At 46.9% G+C, this 23280-nt stretch overlaps 1 protein-coding gene across 6 annotated transcripts in view; it reads right to left on the reverse strand.

Moving 5' to 3' along the window:
* The window catches only part of TJP2 (tight junction protein 2), a 106481-nt gene that overhangs the window by 52011 nt on the left and 31190 nt on the right, over positions 1–23280 (reverse strand). For 2 of the 6 annotated variants that reach the window (XM_084898203.1, XM_084898200.1), the window contains exon 1: positions 17989–18220. The exons of the other annotated variants lie outside the window; for them this stretch is intronic. In XM_084898203.1, the coding sequence (XP_084754329.1) occupies positions 17989–18048 (60 nt within the window). In that variant the 5' untranslated portion in view covers positions 18049–18220. Of the gene's footprint in view, positions 1–17988; positions 18221–23280 lie in introns of those variants that run through there. 6 annotated transcript variants of the gene reach the window in all.

The raw sequence follows: 23280 nt of genomic DNA on the forward strand, positions 1-23280 counted from the left end.
AATGATAAAAGAGGAGAGACTTTCCCTTCACACTTTAGTAATCAAAATAAAATCCTGCCATTCTAGCTTTTATAAGAGGCCGAGTAAATGAGCAAACAGTGAAGGGGGTGACGATCACTGAAAGGGAACAATTATACTTTTAGTTGTCGTGCCTTAACATTACGTGGAAACACAAAAGCATATTACAATCAATCAACACCCGACAGTGTTTCTGACCCTGCTCTGGGCACCGTGGAATCGTCAGAAAAATAACACTTTCCAATTGCTGATCTCTGGACCTAATTAAGGTGCTGCGGAAGAACATCATTGTCCAGGAAAAAGATACAGGAGTTAAAGTTTCACGTGGAAAGTGGAATCCATCCATCAGTTCATTCAATAAATATTTATTAAGCACCTCTTTCATACCAGGGCTTTGTACGGAGCCCTGGAGACTCAAACAGTGAGGATAATACACACGGTCCTGCCTCCCCATGCATAAATCAAGGGGCCAGCAAGCAAGTATAGAAAGCGGGAAAGCGGGAAAGCGGGGAAGCGGGTGTGTGTGTGTGTGTGTGTGTGTGTGTGTGTGTGTGTAAGAACTAGGGTCTCGGGAAGGATCTTGGCCTCATTAATGAGCAAAATAAGAAAAAGTCTGATCAGTGGATTTGAGTCCAAACTGCTCATCTCACTAGGAAGCAGGGAAGACATGTAAGCTAGGTGGGCAGGCCCGGGCGGACACAGGAGCTGGGGAGGAGGAGAGGGAGACCTGGCCCGAGGTTCCCTGTGCAGCTGAGGCATGCTGCTCAGCCAAGGGCTCAGGCATTGTCAAGCTCTCCTGTGAGGAAAGAACTATCATTTCTAAGGCAGGTTCCAAAGGCACCTTTGCAGCACGCTACTTAAGTGTAGTTAGGAAACCCATATCAGGGCACACATAACAGGAATTTTCCAGGCATTCTGATAAATGGGTGCGCACAGCAGATTAAGTCAAAGGACTGAGGGAACAAATAGCACCATCCAGAGTGTCCATCTGCCTGGGTTCGTATGGCTAAATGGATTGGGTGGCATCCCGTGCACGGAAAAGTCGCCAGTTCAATTCCCAGTCATGCCTGGGTTGTGGGCTCAAGCCCCAGTAGGGGGCGTGCAGGAGGCAGCCAATCAATGCTTCCCTCTCACATAGATGTTTCTCTCTCTCTCCCTAAAAAACCCTAAAAACAAAGTATGCACTTTGAAGCATACTTCCTTCACATTTTCACCGATGTTACTGCTTAGCCTGGAAGAAGCCTATACTCAGCACTTCCCAGCTGGCCCCTGTGGTCAGTCTGTGACCTGCCTCAACGGAAACCAGAAGCAAACCAGCCCTTTGGCACACCCATCCACCCCTTCTCTCTCTTTCGCTTTACCACAGCCAAGCGGGACCTCGGACAAGAGCATCCTTGTGAAGCCAGAATCTTTCACAGGTCAGCATCCGGACATGACTATTCCATGATGGCAATAGAACATGCAAGAAATTCAAGAGTTTTGAACCAGGGCCCTTTGAACATTTTTTTAAAGGGCCACATAGTCAATTTTTTTAGCATTATATAGATACTGACATAACCCTTTAAAATGTAACCATTAGCCCTAACTGATTTGGCTCAGTGGATAAAGCGTCAGCCTATGGACTGAAAGGTCCCAGATTTGATTCCAGTCAAGGGCATGTACCTTAGTTGCGGGCACATCCCGGGGAGGCACGAGCACACGTGCCTCCCCCCCCCCCCCCCCCCGGTCTCCAGCTTTTAGTTCTCCCTCCTCCCCTATTGCAACCCGCACTCCCTGCGGGCTGATGGCCACCCCATTTGGCCAGGGGGGGGCAGGAGGCACCTGATCGATGTTTCTCTCTCATTGATGTTTCTAACTTTCCCTCTCCTTTCCTCTCTGCAAAAAATAATATATATTAAATGAATGAATGAATGAATTAAATATAACCATTATAAAATGTTAAGAACAATTCTTAGTGGGTAGAAACACAAACAAAAAGAACCAAACCGGCAGTTGGCTGTAGTTTGCCAATCCCTAGTTTCAACTTATGCAAAATTCAGTGGCAGATGACTAATGGCAGGTGTCTGCTCACCTAGGCCTGGTCCTTTCCTGCAAGGTGCTCACACGGGTGCCGACGGAGGTGCACACACTGTCTGAGTTTTGCTTTCCTTCCTCACCTCCACCTTTAGCAGCCAGTCCTTATTTATAGGGATAATCCTCTTTTGTTTGCCTGTGTATTTCTTTTTCTTTTTGAATTAATAACGAGTGAGTTGTTAGAGGGTACATAATCCAAAAGTCAGGTCAATTCAAAGGGTTTTGGTAACAATGGAACTTCCCTGAGGATAATTTTACCTAATCTAAAATCTGAACTTGCCTACCATTTCCAATCACGTTCTGAGGGGGAAGCTGGCCTGAGATCAAAATCATGCTTCAGATTTTCCTCAAAGTAGATAATTAACTACATGTGTGAGTATTATCAACACACGCACTGGGCAAGACTCTGCAAGGAAATGGGATGGACACGGAGGAGAGAAAACCTTGGCTCCCGACCTCCTGCTGTCGGGGCAGCTCACAGGAAGACCACGAGATGCAGCACCCCCGGCCCCAGGCAAACCCTGCATCAGAAGAAACTTGTTTGTAAAGACTGTAAGTTTCCAATACCCACCATCAAGTCCGACTCAATCTCATCAGAATTATATCTCCTGCATCTGTGCTGGCTGAGCATGTAACCTGGCTGAGCATACAGCCAAGAATCAGCATTCATACAGTGTCAGCCTTACCAGGGAGCACACCTAACTCATCCACGCTGGGTCCTGGGGCAGGGGGCCATGCAGGAGCAGGTGAGGAAGAGACAAAAGCACCCTGAGTAGCATTCTGGGAAGGAACAGGAAAGAAATAGCTTCTAGAGATTTCCTTTCTCTTTCTACCCCTTGGGCTGGTTGCTCTGGCTTTCGATGTTCTCCTACCCCACCCATCCAAAGGCAAACACCTGGCATCCCATAATGGCTTGCTCCATCACCAAAATGTTCTGGCTCCAAAATTCTCCCCCCACTTGTATTCCCATTCAAAACTCTCACTTGTCCGGCCCGTGTGGCTCAGTGGTTGAGCACCATTCCAATTCCCGGTCAGGGCATGTGCCCACATTGCAGAGCTCGGTCCCCAGAAGGGGACATGCAGGAGGCAGCCAATTGATCCATGATGTTTCCCTCTCATCTTCGTTTCTATCCCTCTCCCTTCCCTTCTCTGAAGAATCAATAAAAACATTTCTAAAAATTCCTACTTCTATCAATGCACATGGTGTCAGATACAGAATAACCTGGCAGTCCTATGTCACACTAAAGTGTGAGTATCTGGTAGCCTAAACCTCTTAGAGGTATTTCTTATTTTAAAAGATGCACTTTGACCCTCAGGGAACTTGTGATGGAATTCTGACCTTTAACAGACAAAGTCCCAAACATAGCATATCTGCTAGTATGATGCTCTTTCTAATTCCATAGCCCATGTGCTTGGTAGCCATTCACCTAACAACTGCTACTGTGGGGAGAGGATGGAATGACACAGTCATTTCTAACTGGAGACTGTGAACTTGAAAAATGTAGACTTTCACTTGACAAGGCATATTCTTAATATTTCTGTAATAAAACTGTGATTTTAGCTAGTTGTCTATGTCAGTGGTTGGCAAACGCATTAGTCAACAGAGCCAAGTATCAACAGTACAATGACAGAAATTTCTTTTGAAAGCCAAATTTTCTTAAACTTAAACTACTTCTAACACCACTTCTTCAAAATAGACTCGCCCAGGCCGTGGTATTTTTTTGGGAGAGCCACACACAAGGGGCCAAAGAGCCGCATGTAGCTTGCGAGCCGCAGTTTGCCCACCACGGGTCTATGTAATCTACTTCCACGTAAGATTGTGTCTTACTCATCTGATAGCGTCTTTGGGGCCTCACACAGTGGTGGACACACAGAGGTCACTGAAGAATGAATCAATCTGTTAACATTGATATATTACTGTGTCACTCATGATTCCTGGGCAGGCAGGGAGCAGGGGGGCCCTTTACATGTCCAATGATAATATTTAAACTCCTAACAATCAACAGAGGGATGCTGTCTGTTGCGTCTCCCCCTATTTCTTTGCGCATCTGATTCTGAAAAGCAGAGGCTGGCACAACTGCAAAAACCTGCAGGCTTCAAATGAGTCACATGCCTCAGTGGATAGAGCATCAGCCTGCAGACTGAAAGGTCCCAGGTTCCATTCCGGTCAAGGGCATGTACCTTGGTTGCGGGCACATCCCCAGTAGAGGGTGTGCAAGAGGCAGATTCCCTACCCGGTCACAGGAGCTGTGTGAATTCCGGCAAGTTACTCGACATTTCTTTCTTTTTTTTTTTTTTAATATATTTTATTGATTTTTTTACATAGAGGAAGAGAGAGGGATAGAGAGTTAGAAACATTGATGAGAGAGAATCATCGATCAGCTGCCTCTTGCACACCCGTTACTGGGTATGTGCCCCAACCAAGGTGCATGCCCTTGACCGGAATCGAACTTGGGACCTTTCAGTCCGCAGGCTGACGCTCTATCCACTGAGCCAAACCGGTTTCGGCAAGTTACTTGACATTTCTGAGCTTCAGTCTTTCCCCTATAGAAGCGAGTTTTAGCACCTGTCCCCAGTGGATTGGGACTGTCCAGCCAGACCTGTACCAAGGGTCTAAGGGACATCAAGCGCATGGCTTCCTTCCCTCACTTCACGAGAGAAAAGTGAAGTCTCAGGGCACAGGGCAAAACCAGCTGCATCTCCCTGTGCCCTGGGCTCCCTCGTGAAGGGCGTTTCACACACACCTCAGGGGCAGCTGGAGGGAGCCTGCCCCGACACACCCACAGTGTTTATAGAAAACAAGCGCACAGCCCAGAGCCGTTGGACAAGCCCCGGCAATGCTCATTTTCGGTTTGTCAGTCCAATAATGCAAGGTTTTTCAGGTTCCAATCGTCCCCAAGCTGCCTGCAAAGCGCTTTCTTGGAAGGCAGAGAAGCTGGGAAGAAAGGGGAGAGACGGACACCCATGCTGCCCACATTCAGTCCTCTGGGGCTCACCTTCTCCTTTCGCGTCCTGCACTAACTGAGCAACTACTCTCTGCCTAAGAGCGCCTTAAAGGGCCAGAGCTGCCCTCCCCGTGAATCTGAGCCCCTCCCCACTCCAGGGCGGACCCAGGCCTCACTGAAAACCCTCCGCTCTTCCAAAAGGAGGACAGACACATGCAGGGAAGTCTAATTGGGGGCATTTTGCGGAGTTCTCTGCTCCAAGCATTCATTTTGACGCAATTCATCCCAACCAAAAAGCTTATGTTGGCCCTCGCTGGTCTGGCTCAGTGGATAGAGCGTCAGCCTGCGGACTGAAGGGTCCCAGGTTCAATTCTGGTCAAGGTCACATGCCTGGGTTGTAGGCTCAATCCCCCGTGGGGGATGTGCAGAAAGCAGCCAATCAATGATTCTGTTTCATCATTGATGTTTCTCTCTCTCTCTTCTGCTCTAAAATATATATATATGTGAGTGTGTGTGTGTGTGTGTGTATATATATATATATATATATATACACACACACACACACACACACACACACACACACCCTGTGTCCCCGAAAATAAGACAGTGTCTTATATTAATTTTTTCTCCCAAAGTTGTGCTAGGTCTTATTTTCAGAGGATGTCTTATTTTCAGGGAAACACGGTGTGTGTGTGTGTGTGTGTGTGTGTGTGTGTGTGTGTATATATATATATATATATATATATATATATATATGGTTTTTTTTGTTTTTTTTTTTAAAGCTTATGCTACCAAAACCAGTTTGACTCAATGGATAGAGCGTCGGCCTGTGGACTGAGGGGTCCCAGGTTTGATTCCGGTCAGGGGCACATGCCTTGGTTGCGGGCACATACCCAGTAGGGGTGTGCAGGAGGCAGCTGATCGATGTTTCTCTCTCATCGATGTTTTCTAACTCTCTATTCCTCTCCTTTCCTCTCTATAAAAAAATCAATAAAATATATTTTTAGAAAATAATAAAAAATAAAAATAAAAAGCTTATGCTGCTTCCCATGAAGATAATGGACTGTCCGTGTAGCAGGGGACACATCGAGTCAATACGCCCAAGTGGACACAAACAAGAGACGGAGAGACGCCACAGCACCCCAGTTTTTATGACACTTCACTGCATAAACCATTATCCCAAATATAAAGCCCAGAGAACAAGTCTGGTGGAATGATATGCCACCGCGGTTTTTTCAGAACAGTTCATTGCTGGGATACCTTCCAATGAGGTCGACATTTATATTTAATCATCGAATCGCACTCAACAACTCGGAACAACAATGCAACTGTTGGCTGCGCTTACTACTGAGCCCACTGCCCTCTTCCCCCACCGTGACACGGGCATTCCCCTTTGCGCCTCTTCTATGAATAGGCCCCAGATAGTCTGCGAGGCCGTGCATGTGGCTGCAAATATCCGCGGTCATAAGTAGCAAAGGCAAAGCCGGTGTGTATTCTGGACACAGTAAATCACAAACACAGAATTTCAATGTGTAGCAGTGCCTCAACTAGTTTTTATTTTTAATCCAGCTCTAGTTCCCCACATTTCATAGAGGAAAAGGCCCACAGAGAATTTTGTCTTTGAAAAGTGAGTGACGAACCGATTCCCGCCAGTGAGGACGTTTTCTGGGACCCAGATGGGTGGTGATGCAGTGTCTGCGGCCTTTCTCAGTCCCCCTAACTTTGGTGAACTTTCGGTTCATTGGCAGAACTTTACTTAGGCTTTTTTTAAAAATTTGTTTAAGGCCCTAGCCGGTTTGGCTCAGTGGATAGAGAGTCTGCCTGCGGACTCAAGGGTCCCAGGTTCGATTCCAGTCAAGGACATGTACCTTGGTTACGGGCACATCCCCAGTAGGGAATGTGTGTAGGGGGGCAGCTGATCGGTATTTCTCTCAATCCCTCTCCCTTCCTCTCTGTAAAAAAATAAATAAAATATATTTTTTGAAATTAAAAAAAAAAAATTTGCTTAAGGGTATTATCAAATAGAAATAAAGGCTGTACTTCACAAAAATACATGGTTTCTTTTCCTGGCTGTGACACCACCAGCTGTGGCACTGGCAGACAGAGCGGACATCTATATGTAAAACCAATCATTTCTGTCGAGGGAGCGAATTAGGTCAATGCCCTTAAGAAGCTCCCCTTCAGCTCCACTTTCCACTCTCCACACAGGGAAGCCCTTTGTGCATTGTATTAGCCGCTGTGAACCGTTTGGACGTCCATTGTCAGCCCTGGCCGACCGGGTAAGGCTGGTGGAGAAGAGCTAAAACGGGGGATTCTGTCAATATATTCTAGCACACACAAATTCAAGGAAGGAGCCGACCCGCTACACCAGTGGCTAAAACAAAAGTTACTGATCATGCTTATCTGGGAACTTCAAATCCTTGCTTTCCTTATTTGCTTTACATTTCTCTGCAAGGAGCCTTCAGAAATAACACTATAGGTATAAGCCTCAAATAAAACATGAATCGATACAACACTTGGTCAGTCTGTTTCTAGCTAACCACCTTTTCAAAACCGTAACAGTAAGGACCTTAAAAAGGTAATATCAGTCAGAGTTATAAGGAAAATTATGTGGATGAGAGAAGAGTCAGACATTAGAAAAACTCAGTTCTTTTCACATGTGCTATTGTTATAGGGAGGATCCTGCCAAAATTGATTCAAGATTTTTAAATGTCTCAAGGGCACTATGTTAAGTAACCAATGCCACCCCAATAAATGTAATAAAAATAAAAGAGCCATACATGATAGCTCATATTTCATATTATAAGCTAGAAAGAGGACAGCCACAGTTGCCCATGTTTTGGAGCATGCTGTCAGCACAAAATAATCTCCACTTCACTTGTCAAAAGATAAACTTAAAGACAGAGGGGGGAAAGGAATATCCTCTTTAGCCCATCTATAAACCAGATTTATAGATCACCTTTACTCATTTTATTGAAAGCTAACAAGTCAGAATGACTTCAGAAAGAAAATACTCATTAAGTTTCAGAAAGTTATACATCAAAGCAGCAGGTCTGAGAATTAAGTCACCTTTCAGTTTCTGCATTAATTTGTAGTCTTGCAAACTATAATTTCAAGCATACTCATTAAAAAAAAAAAAATCAAGAATCACAGAGTAGCCAGCCGGTGTGACTCAGTGGTTGAACACTGACCTATAAACCAGGAGATCACAGTTCAATTCCCGGTCAGGGCACATGCCTGGAGCGCAGGCTAGATCCCCAGGAGATGTGCAGGAGGCAGCTGATCAATGATTCTCTCTTATTTCTATCTCCCTCACCCTCCCCGTCTCCCCCCCCCCCCAAAAAAAAATAAATAAAAAATAAAAAACACATTTGAAAAAGAATTACAGGATGAAAGTTAAACATATCCCCAAGCCATGACCCAGCAATTCTATTCCTAGGAATTCACACAAAAGAACTATGTGCTTACTAGTAAGTCCACAAAACAAGGCGTAGGTGATGTTCATAGCAGCTTTATTCATAAAAGAAAAAAAGCTGGCAATAAACCCCAATACCTACCAACAAAAGAATGGCTAAGCAGGCTATGATAAATTCACATCAGTGGAATGTTACTCAGCAATAAAATAGAACTGTGGAACCGCCTTACAATACAGATGAGTCTCACAAAGGTCATGGAAGCAGAAGAAGCCACACACAAAATCTTGACTTCATGTACATGGATCAAGGTCAAGCAAAACTATTCCCTGAAGGTGGGGTGCTAACCCTCGGAAAAGTGGCCAGAGAACCTTCTAGGGTGATGGAAAGTTCGTATAACCACACAGGTGAATGCACTCATGCATAAACTCATCCAGCTCTGGAACTAATGGCTGCACAACATCATAAATGAATTAAATGCCACTGAATTGTAGACTTTAAAATGGCTGATTTCATGTTATGTGTATTTTACCACAATAAAAAAAAAAATTACCAAGCTCTCCACTTGAGATTTGTGCATTTTACTGTATGAAAATTATACTTCAGCTGAAACCGGTTTGGCTCAATGGATAGAGCGTCGGCTTGGGGACTGAGAGGTCCCGGGTTCGATTCCGGTCAAGGGCATGTACCTTGGTTGCAGGCATATCCCCGGTAGGGGGTGTGCAAGAGGCAGCTGATCGATGACTCTCTCTCATCGATGTTTCTAGCTCTCTATCTCTCTCCCTTCCTTTCTGTACAAAATCAATAAAAATATATTTTAAAAAAAAAGAAAGAAAGAAAGAAAGAAAGAAAGAAAGAAAGAAAGAAAGAAAGAAAGAAAGAAAATTATACTTCAGCCCTAACCGGTTTGGCTCAGTGGATAGAGCATCAGCCTGCGGACTCAAGGGTTCCAGGTTTGATTCCGGTCAAGGGCATGTACCTTGGTTGCTGGCACATCCCCAGTAGAGGGGTGTGCAGGAAGCAGCTGATTAATGTTTCTCTCTCATCGATGTTTCTAACTCTCTAACCCTCTCCCTTCCTCTCTGTAAAAAAAATCAATAAGATATATTATTTAAAAAAAAGAAAAGAAAATTATACTTCAAGGAAAACCATAAAAATAACACAGAAAAAGCTTCAGGGTGAGTGAGCAGGCTGGGGAGAACAGACTCTGGACACCATTGTTTCCGTGGGGGATTTTTTCGCAGTTTCAGACCCATTTTTTTAACCTCAGTTCTTCGGTTAAATGGAGTCAACCTCTCCTGCCTCCTCCTGCCTCCTGAGTAAAGACATCTGCAAACTGTGCGCCTCAGCAGTTATCAGCAGACTGAAAGCTTCTCCCGGACCTCTGATTAAAATCCGCATTTAGGTACTGCGAGAAAGGAGGACACTGATAATCAAAATGAACTCGGAGCCTCTTCATTTCCATGTGTCGCCACTTGCCTGTTTTTAGACTCTAACAATAACACCACCAGACGGAAAAGCACAAATGCTTCCAGTTCCATTTCTGGAACATGTCAATGGGGTGTCTAAGAGGCCACAAATCTCTCTCCCCTCTTAAAACTCACCCAGACACTAACCAGGCCAGCCCAAGGTAGCCAAAGTACTCCGCATGGAGTCAGGCAGAAAAACTCAGGGGATCCTGAAGGGAAGCGGGGGCTCGGAGTGAGCTTGTTTACACCAGTGAGCAGGGAGGTCTCGCCAGAGTACCCAGTAGGCTCATCTTCAGCGCCTCCGTGAAGAACACATCAGAGGCCTTCCAGCTGCAGGCCTGCCTCACCGTCCCCCCTCATGCCACAGCAACGGGGGTCCCTGGGGTGCTGGGGTCTCCCAGCATGCCGATTTTACTGGGAAGGGTGGAGGGGAAGGGGAAGGAGAAAAAACGAGGGTTTTGTTTGCTTGCCTGGGCTGCAGAGTAAGGAAAAGAATCCAGCACGCACTGGGCTGGTACATTATTTAAGCTGCAACTGAATAATAGATCCTGCCATCACTTCATGGGCTAAACGACTATAGCCACTCAGGTTCCCAGTTTGTCTTTGAGACCAATGCCTTCAGAGAGAACACACTGGATCTCATTTTATTTTATTTTATTTTATTTTTTAACAGTTTATTGACTTTTTTTTAAAGAGAGAGAAAGGAAGAGGTGGGAGAGAGAGAGAGAAAGAGAGAGAGAGAAAGGCTGGGGGTGGGGGGGATATCTGCTACGAGGGATCAAGCCTGCAACCTGGGCATGTGCCCTGATCCCAGAGTGGAACCAGCAACGTTTCAGTACATGGAACAACACCCAACCAACTGAGCCACACGGGCCACTTTTTAAAAGACAAAATAAAGAAACACAAAAGTTGTTACAGAGCCTGGAAACACTTTATGATGACAGGAGTTGTTAGAAATGATTTAGAACTAAATGCCCGGTGCCTAAAATTCATGCACGGGTAGGGTCCCTAGGCCTGGTCAGTGATAAGGGCCGATCTGCAGGGCGACCAGCAGGGCAATCGGGAAACCCCCGCTCACACCCACCTTGGCTGGCCTGGGGCCTGCAGGCTGGGGGCAGCTCCTGCATTGAGCATCTGTCCCGATGGTCAGTGTGTGTTATAGCGACTGGTCGTTCTGCCGTTTGGTCAATTTGCATATTAGGCTTTTATTATATAGGATGTTCTTTCTTCAGACTTTACACCCAAACACTTAGAACCTTCAGACACTTAAACGCCGAAAAGACTTCAGAGACCATCAACCGTAACAGCTCATTTCCCCTCAAAGAGACTGAGAACTAGAATTGCTTACCTTGCTGAAATGACCCAGCTAGTTAGTGGCAGAGCGGATATGCCCCCACAAAAAATGGTCTGTATGTAATTCTACACTTCTTTCCCTTACGAACGATCATCTCCTCACTGCAGAAATGCCAGGAATCCACTCTTCTAACTTCTCAACGAATCTTCAATTCTCACTAATGTCTGCAGCAAGTCCTCCCCAAATCAAGGCAGTGCGAGGTGGTACTTAGCAATGCGCCTGCCTGCTTTCTGGGGTTTCCAAGATGACTCAGACCAGGGAGGGGCTCCCGGCTGGCTGACGGAAGTGACTGGCCCTGGCAGACGTGATAAGAGCTCTAATAAATACTAGCATGTGCACACGAACCAATCGCAGGCGAGAAGGCGGCTGAGTCAGCCTGAGTGAAGACGGGCTCTGGAGGAAAGGGATCCTGAGAATGAGCTCATCAGGAAGTTTCTTCTAAAGGGCTGCTCTTTTCAAAAACCAGAAATGGTTAGGTTTGCTAAATTAATTCCCTCCGAGAAGTTCATTCTGTTTTGCCAGATGTACTTGGCAACCGTCTTCCCGGTTTTGGGAATGGGCTGCGAGTTTCTCACCGCACACAGACCCCTGCTCCGCCTCGTCAAGTTCATTCCACCCAGAGGTGCACTGCTATGTGAGCAAAACAGATATCCCACAACTTCGAACGGGAAACACTTCCTTTCAGACGGCGATTACAAATGGTTCTCAATGAATGAAAACAGGCAGCTGAATTAAGAACTTTATTTCCTCCTGTGAAGAGCAAAAGTCCTAGAAGCTGCATGTAGTATAAGAGTTCATTCATTCCTACTGATGTCGCGAGCACATCCTTTCCCCTGCTCACCTGCCACTCAGGTACCTGCTGTATTCTCTCACCTCTACCAAAGCTTTCTTTATCACAATGGCCAAGGCATAACTGGCTTTTAATCACTATCTGTTCATTGCAGCTTAGCAACTGTTACTTAGCAACTATCCCAACAATTCTCTCACACAATGTGTTACATACATTCCCTCCGAACACCTCTGACATGGGACTAACAATACTGTCACACACTGTTAATAAATAGCTACAGTATATACTTAGTCCCATGTTTACACAGGGTATCTGTCAGGTGAGGCACTCTATAATTAAAGTTTCAAAAGCCCATTTTTTTCCCTTGCAAACATAATGTTTATATTTCATGTGGATGATTCAAGTCCACAATAGAAACAGTAATGACCATATGAATGATGTCTAAATCCATGATTACATAGGCACACAGGTAAAGTTTAGTGAACATTTGTATTCTTTGCCATGATTGATGGTATAATTTGAAATGTTTTGATGTATCCAGCCTCCTAAAATACAAACATGCATTTCAGTCATAAAGATATCTACCAAGAATATGCTTTCTCCACCAGTACCATTCCTGCAACTCCAAATCTCTCTGCTTCCCCTCACACACCTCCCACACACACACAATGTTGGGAAAAAGAAACATAAATTAAAACTACAATCCATGAGTATTATAATTAGGCTAAGTATTTAGTCTGAAAGTTACAATAAACATTACAAAAATGTATCTTGCTATGGTCTGCAACTTACAATGGTATGCAAGTTGATGCAGGCAAGTCTGGTTATCTTTTTAAGGTTAAAGACCTGATTTAACTTTAACTACCTGGCAGAGGCACTAAACAAACACCTGTACTGATTTAAAATGACTAAAGTACAAGTTACTAATTGAAGGCTTAGGGTTTTTCAAAAATGGTGTGTGTGTGAACAAACACAAGCAGGGATCTGGGTGACCAAAACAAAGCATTTTCTATCCTGGTTTTACATACCTACGTGAGCTTCCCATCACTCATTTCTCTAGGTCAAGGCAGGGTTACTTCTGTCCTATCTCAAGATCTCTGATTCCTACGACAATCCTTGCTAAAGCTTACATCACTGACCAATGGAAACTATGCTTTTCAAGTAAAACGCATTGACACCTGGAAGAGACTAGCTCTCTCCATTGTTGGGCACTGATGGATGGATGGCAAAAAGAGATGCACTTGATAACAGGGTGACGTCCCTCAGGAGTGGCCTTTGCATTCTACCCTGTAAACGCCATACCAACAAACCTTAAACCCGGCTCACGCGATGGCTTACGGGAAGCAGAGAGAGGAATGAGAACTGGGCAAGACATTCAGGAGCTTCCTAAAGTCTTCAATCACAGGAAGAGAGCTCCGTGGACAAGAGCAAGATGCACACGTTAAGACGTAAAATCAGTCAAATTCAACCTTCCTGGCTTTCCTGGGCCATTCTGTGCCCAACTTTCCTGAAGGTGACGTCAAAGCATACCTAGCTCTCCATAATCGTCACAGTATTTCCCGTCTTAGATTTAAAGGACTGTCTTCATGATTTCTGACAGCCTCATGCCACTCATCCTGATCATTTACTGTTTCTCTTAAACGGGAACTATGTTACTTAACACTCATTTTTGCCTCCTTCTAAGTAACCTAATCCAGTCAATAAATTAGTTAGGTAGCTGGCTTTGTGTTTTTTATTCTTAAAGGACAATATTCGTGCAATGGAAAGAACGGGGCATGTCCCTCTCAGCAAGTCTGTTGTCTGTAAAGCACGCTTTGAAAAACACAGTTCCGGGGACAGCAGAGGAGGCAGAGAAAACGCTCCAGCAAACGCTCAGGTTTTGTTTTGTTTTTTTTCAATATGCCAGCTCCTAGTCTCTCTGCTGAGCTCACAGGTTATGGAGGCTGACGAAGGTTTGGGTGTATGTAGTGCCTGGCTGGGTGATGGAGGCGCCAATCATCTAAAACCCAAAATGAAACCGGCCCCTTCGTTGGGAGGTCTCTGCAGGCCTGTGGAGCTCTGGGAGTCAATCGCAGAGTATAGTGGTCAGGCCCCACCACGTGCTGTTCTGAGAAGCACATTCCCCAATCCAGTTAAGAAAGCGGGAGCAGGCACTTTCCAACTCAGAGCCCCGTCCACCCACCCCCCAACAATGTGGGCGGTGTACGAGCTTCATCACTGCGTTCCTAGGGAGCCTTTCAGACTGGACCCAGCTGTCATCAACACTGGATGCTAGGATAAGGTGACGAGATGTCCCGCTTTTGGCGGGACAGTCCCGATTTTCAACAATTTGTCCCTCGTCCCGCGGCGTTTTAAAAAAGTCCCATTGCGGTTTCACAGTCTTTTAAAAAATGTTTAATAGAAATACCACCCCAGACCCTCGGAAATTTGCTAGCTATTTAGGCATCTACTAACAAGGGTCATGACAAAAATTCTTGTGGGGACGAAACTGGTTTGGCTCAGCGGTAGAGCGTCAGTCTGCGGACTGAAAGGTCCCAGGTTCGATTCCGGTCAGGGGCATGTACGTTGGTTGCGGGCACATCCCCGGTAGGGGGTGTGCAAGAGGCAGCTAGTCGATCGACGTTTTTAGCTCTCTATCTCTCTCTCCCTTCCTCTCTGCGAAAAATCAATAAAATATATATTTTAAAAAAAAAATTCTTGTGGGGTTGAAGTGGGTCGAAGTCGCTTAAGAGAGGATTTCTTTTTTAACCTTAAAAAAAAAAAAGCTCAAGTAAACATTGAAGTTTTTAACCCATAAATATGTGTTAATTCTGGCCTGAGTCTTGGTTTCTGAGCCTTGCATACCCCTTAGATTGAGGATCAAGAAACTTACTCAGTAAAACACCCGAGAGAATCACTTTGCCCCACCCACCCAATTTTCCAGGAAAAATGACTCTCAACACCAAGGCTGGCTGGCCCAAGGCCATCCTGGCCAGCAAACTTCTGACCCCCTGATAACTGCGTGGGGTCTAATTCATCAATGAGGCATGTTATAGGAAGTAAACTCCCAACCTAGACAATTTAATCTGAAGCCACAACTCCTTACTGGGATTTGTTTCAGGGATTAGGCAGGAAAAAAAAAAAAAAAAAAAAAAAAAAATCCCAGATGGCTCACATTCTTGTTAGAAGTATGTTGAAAGTTTCAACAGTGATTACTAACCCTTCCTACCTCTTCGCCCCACCCCAGGCACGCCTACCCTTCACGCCACTCCCAACCAAATCTGCATGACTTTTTTAAACTACAATTTCAAGGAAGTATCTGCCTCCTAAGAAAACAAACAAACAAAAACAAAATCAAACAAAAAACCATCAGGACAGAAAACCTTGCAAATTCAAAAGCCGCTGTAGGAAAGTTATCACCTCCCTCGCATTCCCAGGCACTTCTGCAGAAGATAAATGGTTGGCCTGGGACCTCTTGTCAACGCACAAAAAAAACTAGATCAAAAGTCAAACAAATGGAGGGAGAAGTCCTAGCAAATGGTATTCCCAGGGGGTGATATAAAAATTCATTGGCTTTAAGCATATGAGTGCCTCAAAAATAGTAATATTTCCCTGTGTGGGGACTGGAGTGGAGAATTTACTGGGAAACTGATTCACTTCGGGGATTTCTACGGCTTCTCCTCCATCCCCTCACCCCCACCCCCCACTTAAAGTTCTCTCACTGGCATTCAAGGCCTTTCAGGAGAGTGTAAGCAGCTCTTCCTCTTTCCCCTGGACACCCACCAGGCACCTCCTGCCCATGCTTCTAGACCCGGCATCCCTTATCAGCCCTGGAACCAACGCGTACATAGTGGGAGCTCGTCATGGTTCGGATTACGAGCTGCTATTTACTTGGCACCCACCACGTGCCAGGCCCCCTACAGTATTTCATCCCGTTCTCACTTGACCCCATGAGGTGAGGGCCCCATGTTTTTATGCCGGCTTACGCCGCAAGGTTCAAACGCCACCCTTTCTTCCCAGCCAGGACCCCTGAAGGGAACGCACACAGGACACCTCTCTGTCCTGCACACGCCCTGCCCCAGCCTCGGGGATGCCAGCAGCGTGGGCGTGGGCTGCAGAAACACAAGTGCTCAGTTTTCAGATCTAACAGAGATACTTCGAGGCAGAATGTGAGTGTGGCTCATCCAGAAACCACACGCGGTGATGAGCACAGGAGGTGCTCATGACGTTATCAATTAGCTGCCCCGTCCTAGGACGGGGGAAAGTTACAGGTGGTATTTCCGAGAAGAAAATTCCCCTTCATCCATGTCTGGCAGCCGCTCCGGCCAAGCTGAAGAAACATATCCGAAGCCACTGCCGCCTTAGGAAACACCCACCCCTCACCTTCTCCACAAGGAAAGCTGCAGCACCGGGTCCCTGTTTCTCCCTGGAACCCATCCGTCTTCGTTACGTGCCTGCTTCCCCAGCCAGAAGAATGCGGCAGGCGGAGGTGCCCTCTTACCGTTTGCATTCCTCACACTGGAAGTGAAGTTGTTTGTGAACATGGATGGAATAAACAAATGTCATTCTCGTGGCACTTTGCTACCAATGCAATTGCTCCTACTAACTTCTCGCTTAACACGTGTCCTTCCCGGGTGTGTATAGATGCTTCCCACCACGGTACCCTCGGAGAGGGCCCGTTTCTCCCAAAGTGACCATCAGAGACCACCTACAGACAGACCGGGAGGAGAGGGCCTCTGTCCCTCTCTGCCGGGGTGAGGGAAGGCAGTGTGTGACCGGAGGGCAGTTTCCAGGATGGTAAGAATCAGCTGGGCACTGCAGGGAAGCCACAGCCATTACTCAGGGCACACACGGCTGCCAGGGAAGCAGCGCTGCCGCCGGAGGAGAACCGAAGCTAAAATAAGAGGTGGGAGGCGTAGCCCATTACTAAGCTCTGGAGCATTCCCTGTCAAAACCCTGCAGCCCAAACCCTGATTATTTATAGCTTCCACTACTGTGTAGAAGCGGAACCCTGACAAATGAAGACACAGAAGAGAAGGAACTAATGACAGGTGAGATAATGCCGAGCAGAAAGCACTCAGAGTTCCCTTGTTGTGGTTTCTTCTGAAGCTCCATCTCCACTCCCCGCTGAGGACAATTTTTTTTTCCTACGTATAGTGAGCACAGAGGCTGCTGATTCAAAGGGAGACATGAAGATCCTGGTTTCTAAAGAGTTGTCAGTCTGCCTCAAGCACACACATATGTATACACCAGAAACTTTCATCAAACACGGAGTGTGGTTTGAAACAGAGAGGGAACACACAAAGCCACACAGCAGATGACAGACCCGCTCCAGAGATGCCTCCAAGGCAGCAGGGATCCCAGACAAGAGTTCAAGACAGACTCCCCTACTCAGTGACTTAACCTGTAACCCAAGTGACGAGAAGAGAAGAGAGGAGAGGAGGAGGGAAAAGGGAGAAGGGAGAAGGGAGAAGGGAGAGGGAGAAGGGAGAAGGGAGAAGAGAGGAGAAGAGAGGAGAGAGAAGAGAGAAGAGAGAAGAGAGAAGAGAGAAGAGAGAAGAGAGAAGAGAGAAGAGAGAAGAGAGAAGAGAGAAGAGGAATCCAGGAGTCCCCTACTCAGTGACTTAATCTGAAACCCAAGTGACGAGAAGAGAGGAGAGGAGAGGGGAGAAGGGAGAAGGGAGAAGGGAGAAGGGAGAAGGGAGAAAAAAAGAGAGAAGAGAGAAGAAAGAGGAATCCAGGAGTCCCGGAGAAGGGAGAAGGGAGAAGGGAGAAAAAAGAGAGAAGAGAGAAGAAAGAGGAATCCAGGAGTCCCGGAGGCCCCCAGCCTCGGGGGAGAGAATCCCAGCTCCCACAGCACATCTGGGAAGCCCACCGCACGCTCCTGGGTTCACTCTCCACTCTCGGCGACCCTTCTCCCCACCCATGAGCGCAAGAGGGCACTTACATGGTGCCAACATGACAACTCCCTCCGGGGTGGAAACCCGCGATCTCCTCGCACCAGCATCTCGGGCGCGGGTCCCGCGTGGGCCCCGCTCCTCCTCCTGCTCCTGCTCCGCGCGGCGGGTCAGTCTTCCGAACTAGTTGCCTGGGCGCCTGCCAGCGGGGGACCCACCCCTTTGTCCCTCCTCCCGCGGCGCCGGCGTAGGTCCGCCCGGGCCCAAGCGCAGAGCCTCTGTGCTGGCCCAGAGGCCCGGGAAACTCTCAAATGGGCCGCTACCACCCCCCGCGCCACCGGAGGGGAGGACGCAGGGCGCCCCGCCCCCGGAGCCCCCGAGGCCGCCGCAGCAGGACGAGGCACGCGCGACGCTCGGCGAGGAGCCAGAGCCGGAGTTGGTGGCGGCGGCGGTGGCAGCGAGGGGATCGATCCCGTGGCCATGGCACCCCGCGCCCCCCACGGCCGCACCATCCCCCTCCCCCGGCCGGCCCGCCCGATGGTTCGCTCCGCGGCGCCCGCGGCGGCCCGCAGGTCCGGCTCCAGGCGCGCGCGCCCGGGACGCGCGGTGAGTGGCGAGCGGCGCTGCGCTGGGAGCCGGGGGCTAGCCTGCTAACCTTGGGGTCGCGCGCTCATCCTGTACCCAGACAGTTTTTTTTTAAATATATATTTTATTGATTTTTCACAGAGAGGAAGAGAGAGGGACAGAGAGCCAGAAACATCCATGAGAGATAATCAGCTGCCTCCTGCACACCCCTTACTGGGGATGTGCCCGCAACCCATGTACATGCCCTTGACCGGAATCGAACCTGGGACCCCTCAGCCCGCAAGCCGGCCGCTCTATCCTCCACTGATCCAAACCAGTCTCAGGCAGAACACTTTTTTGGAGAGGTTTGTGGAGCCTCTTCAATTCTCTTCCGATAGGAAGAGCCGGGGAAAGAAACTCCAGTTTTCTGTCCAGCCGAGAGGCCTGACTGGCCAGCTAACCCATGTCTCTGCTTCACAACTGATTTACCAGAAACCCAGGGGTAGAAGATGTTGGTGTTAAATAATAAAACATGACTTTTGGGGATGTGTCTTTTGAGGTTACCTCTTCCACCCGGTACCAACAACTCCAAAGAAAGAGACGCACTCCCTCCCATCATCAGCTTGTAGAAGGCTACCTACCAGGAGGTCACATAGGCTAATACTTAATGGCAGGCTTCTTCTAATTCAACTCAGTACATTTACTCGTATTAGAGAACTCTATGGACCAAAAAAAAAAAAAAAAAAAAAAAAAAAAGTGCAAGATAAAAAGCTTCCTTCCTTTTAAGGGCATACAGATTACTTGGAGAATCAAAACAGGTACACTGATTACAAATACGACTTTGGATTTGAAATCCAAGGAAACGACCTGGGGTAAGAGGGGGAAAACTTCAGCCCACCCTGCTCTCCTCTTAAATTGAAAAGCAAAACTCCACCTAGACTCCCAAGCAGAAGGTAAAAGGTAAAAGGTCTGATAGGATACACGCGTTGGGCTCATTCCCTGAGAAGTTGCTTCACTTCCTGCCTGATGAAAACAAGTTTGGCAGTTTCCCTGGAAAAACAAGTCCAACGGCAGATGCCTCTCTGAAAGTGTCAGGCTCCTGGCCTCCTTCACCGTCAGTCGCTTAAGTGCATGCCTCTGAACAGAAAGAGTAACACTGCCCAGTTTCCTTCGGGTCTTCAGACTTAGAGGTTTCGGTTGTATTTCTGATGTAAGGTGTTACTCTCCCGATCTGAGCACCACTTAAAAAAATGTTTCCCGAATTAGGTAGCGCTGACTCATAATAACAATACCAGCCTTTGTGAACTGGTCACACCTTAGGGATGAGCTTACACCACCATCATTTAAAAAGGAAGAAAGGAATCTAGAAGGCGGCAATTACACCTGCCCGATGTATTCCTTTTCTCTCTCTAGAGTTGTGCTGTCCAAAAGTGATAACCAATTGGAACATGTGGATGTTTAATATATTTAAGTTAACTAAAATTAAAGGAAGTGAAAAAGTTCTGTTTCTGAATCACACTCGTCACATTTCCAGTGCTCACTCAGTGGCTGATGGCTACAACATACGAGACAATGTAGATACAGAATATTCCTCTCATCATAGCGAGTCCATATTCCTCTCATCATAGCGAGTCCACGTGATGAAATACTCTTAGAGCCGAAAGAAAACTACTCTGGCACATTAATGGTTGTGGTTCAGAGAATGGTTGAAAACACATGATTCAATCGATAGAGTAGCATTACTAGCAGCAGTAAAAAAAAAAATCAATGTAACTTTTGGAGAAGCAATTTATAGTCCATATTTTCCATATGTGGAGTTGCACATTGATTTGAACCCCACTCCTGGAATTTGTTTCTCCGAAGAACGTTTCTATCCAACAAGAAATTATCTGACGCCTTCTGTAAAGCCAGAACCTCCTGATAAAAGACTTATTAGGCTCTTACCTATGGGCGCTCCATCTATGGTAGCAATCAGTAAATAATAGGAAAAGGGAGGGAAGGAAGCAGGGAGGAACTGTTTTTAAGTTCTGAGATTCCTGGCTGACTCAGGGTGGTGTGAGGGCTCTCAGAAGAGGTTTCTCACCCACACTACAGGGATGGGGATTAGAGAAGGCTTTCCAGAGATGGGGTTACTTACATGATGGGCAGGAATGAGTTTGTGAGACAAAAAGAGGGGGAGAGGCTTTTCAAATAAATAAGTAGAGAATCAAGGAATGAAGAGTCCACCCAGGCCGTGGTATTTTGTTACAGCAGCCTCTGCTAAGACTGCCCCTAAATCCGACCTTCTAGGATGAGCTGACCCTGCTACCTTCTCCAGCCTCAACTCATCCTCCACTCTCCCAAGCGCACTTCCTGGAGCCACACTGGCCTTTCCTTGTGGCTGTTGCTTTTGAGAGTTTGCTAAGCTCACTCCGGCCCCGGAGTTCCTGTTCAGGCTTCTCTGCCTGAACTGCAGAGCCAGCTCCTCCTTAGAGTTCTCTTTCCATCTAAAGTAGGAAGCACCCCCTTGAGGTGGCTACCAGGAAGCAATGCCCTCTGGAGAGAGCCAAGCTTCACTTAAAGCAAAGAGGTCGAGCCCAGCTCAGTATTTTGCTGACTGTGAAACAAATGTTTGAGAGCATAGTGCTATGGACGAAAAGGGGCCCCATGCTAACCTGACTAGCTCAGGGAAGGCCTGCACGGCAGCCTTGCAAACTAAAGAGACCTAAAGCAACCACAAAGGATGGCCTGAAATTAATTGTTTTAAAGCTAAAATGTGGTTTATGGTGGGTAGTCATGCCCTAGGCCAGTATCTTCCCTGACCAGTCCATCTTTACCTTAAACCTAGCCCACGTATTGTCTTGTTGCATCTACAATAACATGTCACTGGAATGTCAAAGTACTGTCCTTTTTTCTGGACCTCGCAAAGCACAGGCACTGCTCTGTGGAGACCTCAAATCCCCTCATTGTTACTGAGTTCACTGTTGACTGTTAACCATCCTGCATCCACCTAAGTAAAAGAGGTGTGTGTCTATCATTTTACTGTTTGCCCAATCCCAGAGGCTCCCCTTCCCCTCGGCCCTCTGCTTTCTCCCCCCTCCCCAATCATCTATCACCAATGATTTCATGTAACCCACTTACATCTCCTCTTCTGATTCTCATGTATAAAGGAAGGTGAAAAACGGCCATTCTCTGGGCACCATCTCAATCCATGGAGATTCTGCTTCCTGGCATTTGTCAACGGTTTGGCTCAAATAAACGCACAAAAATTCTTCACAGGTTTGAATGTTTCTTACATTAGCAGTGCAAAGGTATGAAATGATGGGCAGTGGATGGTCTGCTTAGGGCAGTGGTCAGCAAACTCATTAGTCAACAGAGCCAAATATTAACAGTACAATGATGGAAATTTCTTTGGAGAGCCAAATTTTTTAAACTTAAACTTCTTCTAATGACACTTCTTCAAAAGAGATTTGCCCAGGCTGTGGTATTTTGTGAAAGAGCCACACTCAAGAGGCCAAAGAGCCTCATGTGGCTCGCGAGCCTCAGTTTGCCGACCACGGGCCTAGGGTAAGAGAAGCCTGCAGAGGACTAGAGCAGAAAGGGAGAGTATCCCAAACAATCAAATGAGCCTATTATCCACAGCTCTCCCTTTTTAACTTTATTATTATTATTATTATTATTATTATTATTATTACTGGTAGTAACACATTGCATGGCTTAACACACTGCATGGCTGCTATTATCACTATAATGAAAAGATGGTAGAGTAAATGCAAAAGGGATGAAAACAAAGCAGTCAGACTTACAGGGAGAGAAAGCTCTCAGTTCTCAATGGATGGTGCCTTCCATTCACCCTCTCCCTACTCTTGGCTCAAAGACCAGCATGCTCCCCATGGTGTTTCTAGGCATAGGGTGGGTTTAGCTGGCCACAAAGGTGGGGGGCGGGGGAATTAGCTGTGCAATTCAGAGTGAGCAGTGAGGTGGATGGTATGAGCCCTGGACTGGTGTGGGGAGTTCTGGTTGGAAGATGGCTGTTGTCTGGGCTGGCCTCACGGTTGAGGTTGCCCACGTGCAGACTCTGGGGGGACTTATGAGGCTGGTCTGGGAGTGCTCAGGATGGCAGACAGAGGTCAAGGTCAGCTTAGTCAGCCAGGGCTAAGGCAGAGCATGACTCATCTCTAAGCCTGGAGATCCTAGAAGCACCTTCTGGAGCAGTCTGGCTAGACAGGACCTGCTAGGGCAAGAGTTCCCACAGAGCAGGGCCCCTCCCCTCTTGCAGGCTGTCCTGGGTCCTCAGAGCACTGGGCTTTTACTATTTTACTCCCGTTTACATCGCAGGCTATATGATACCCATACTCTGCCAGGGACAGGTGCCACTTCTTAACCTCCATCCATAATAATAAAAGCGTAATATGCTAATTAGACCGGACGACCTTCCGGACAAAGCCAAGGATGCAAGGGAAGCCCGAGTCCCAGGTGCCACAGGGAAGCCAGTGCCCGTCAGGTGAAGGAAGGCCTACTCTTGCACCAATTTCATACATCAGGCCTCTAGTGAAGAAATAAAATGCTTATAGACAATGATTAAATTAATATTATGTACCAAAAGCTTTCAAACACTTTTTTTTAAAAACATATTGTTACTAATTTCAGAGATGAAGTGGGAGAGAGATGTAGAAACATCAATGATGAGAGAGAATCATTGATCAGCTACCTCCTATTTGCCCCCCACAGGGGACTGAGCCCGAAACCCAAGCATGTGCCCTGACCCGGAATCGAACCATGACCTCCTAGTTCATAGG

Source organism: Pipistrellus hanaki, assembly GCF_964339955.1.
Source record: "Pipistrellus hanaki genome assembly, chromosome: 11".
NCBI lineage: Eukaryota > Metazoa > Chordata > Mammalia > Chiroptera > Vespertilionidae > Pipistrellus > Pipistrellus hanaki.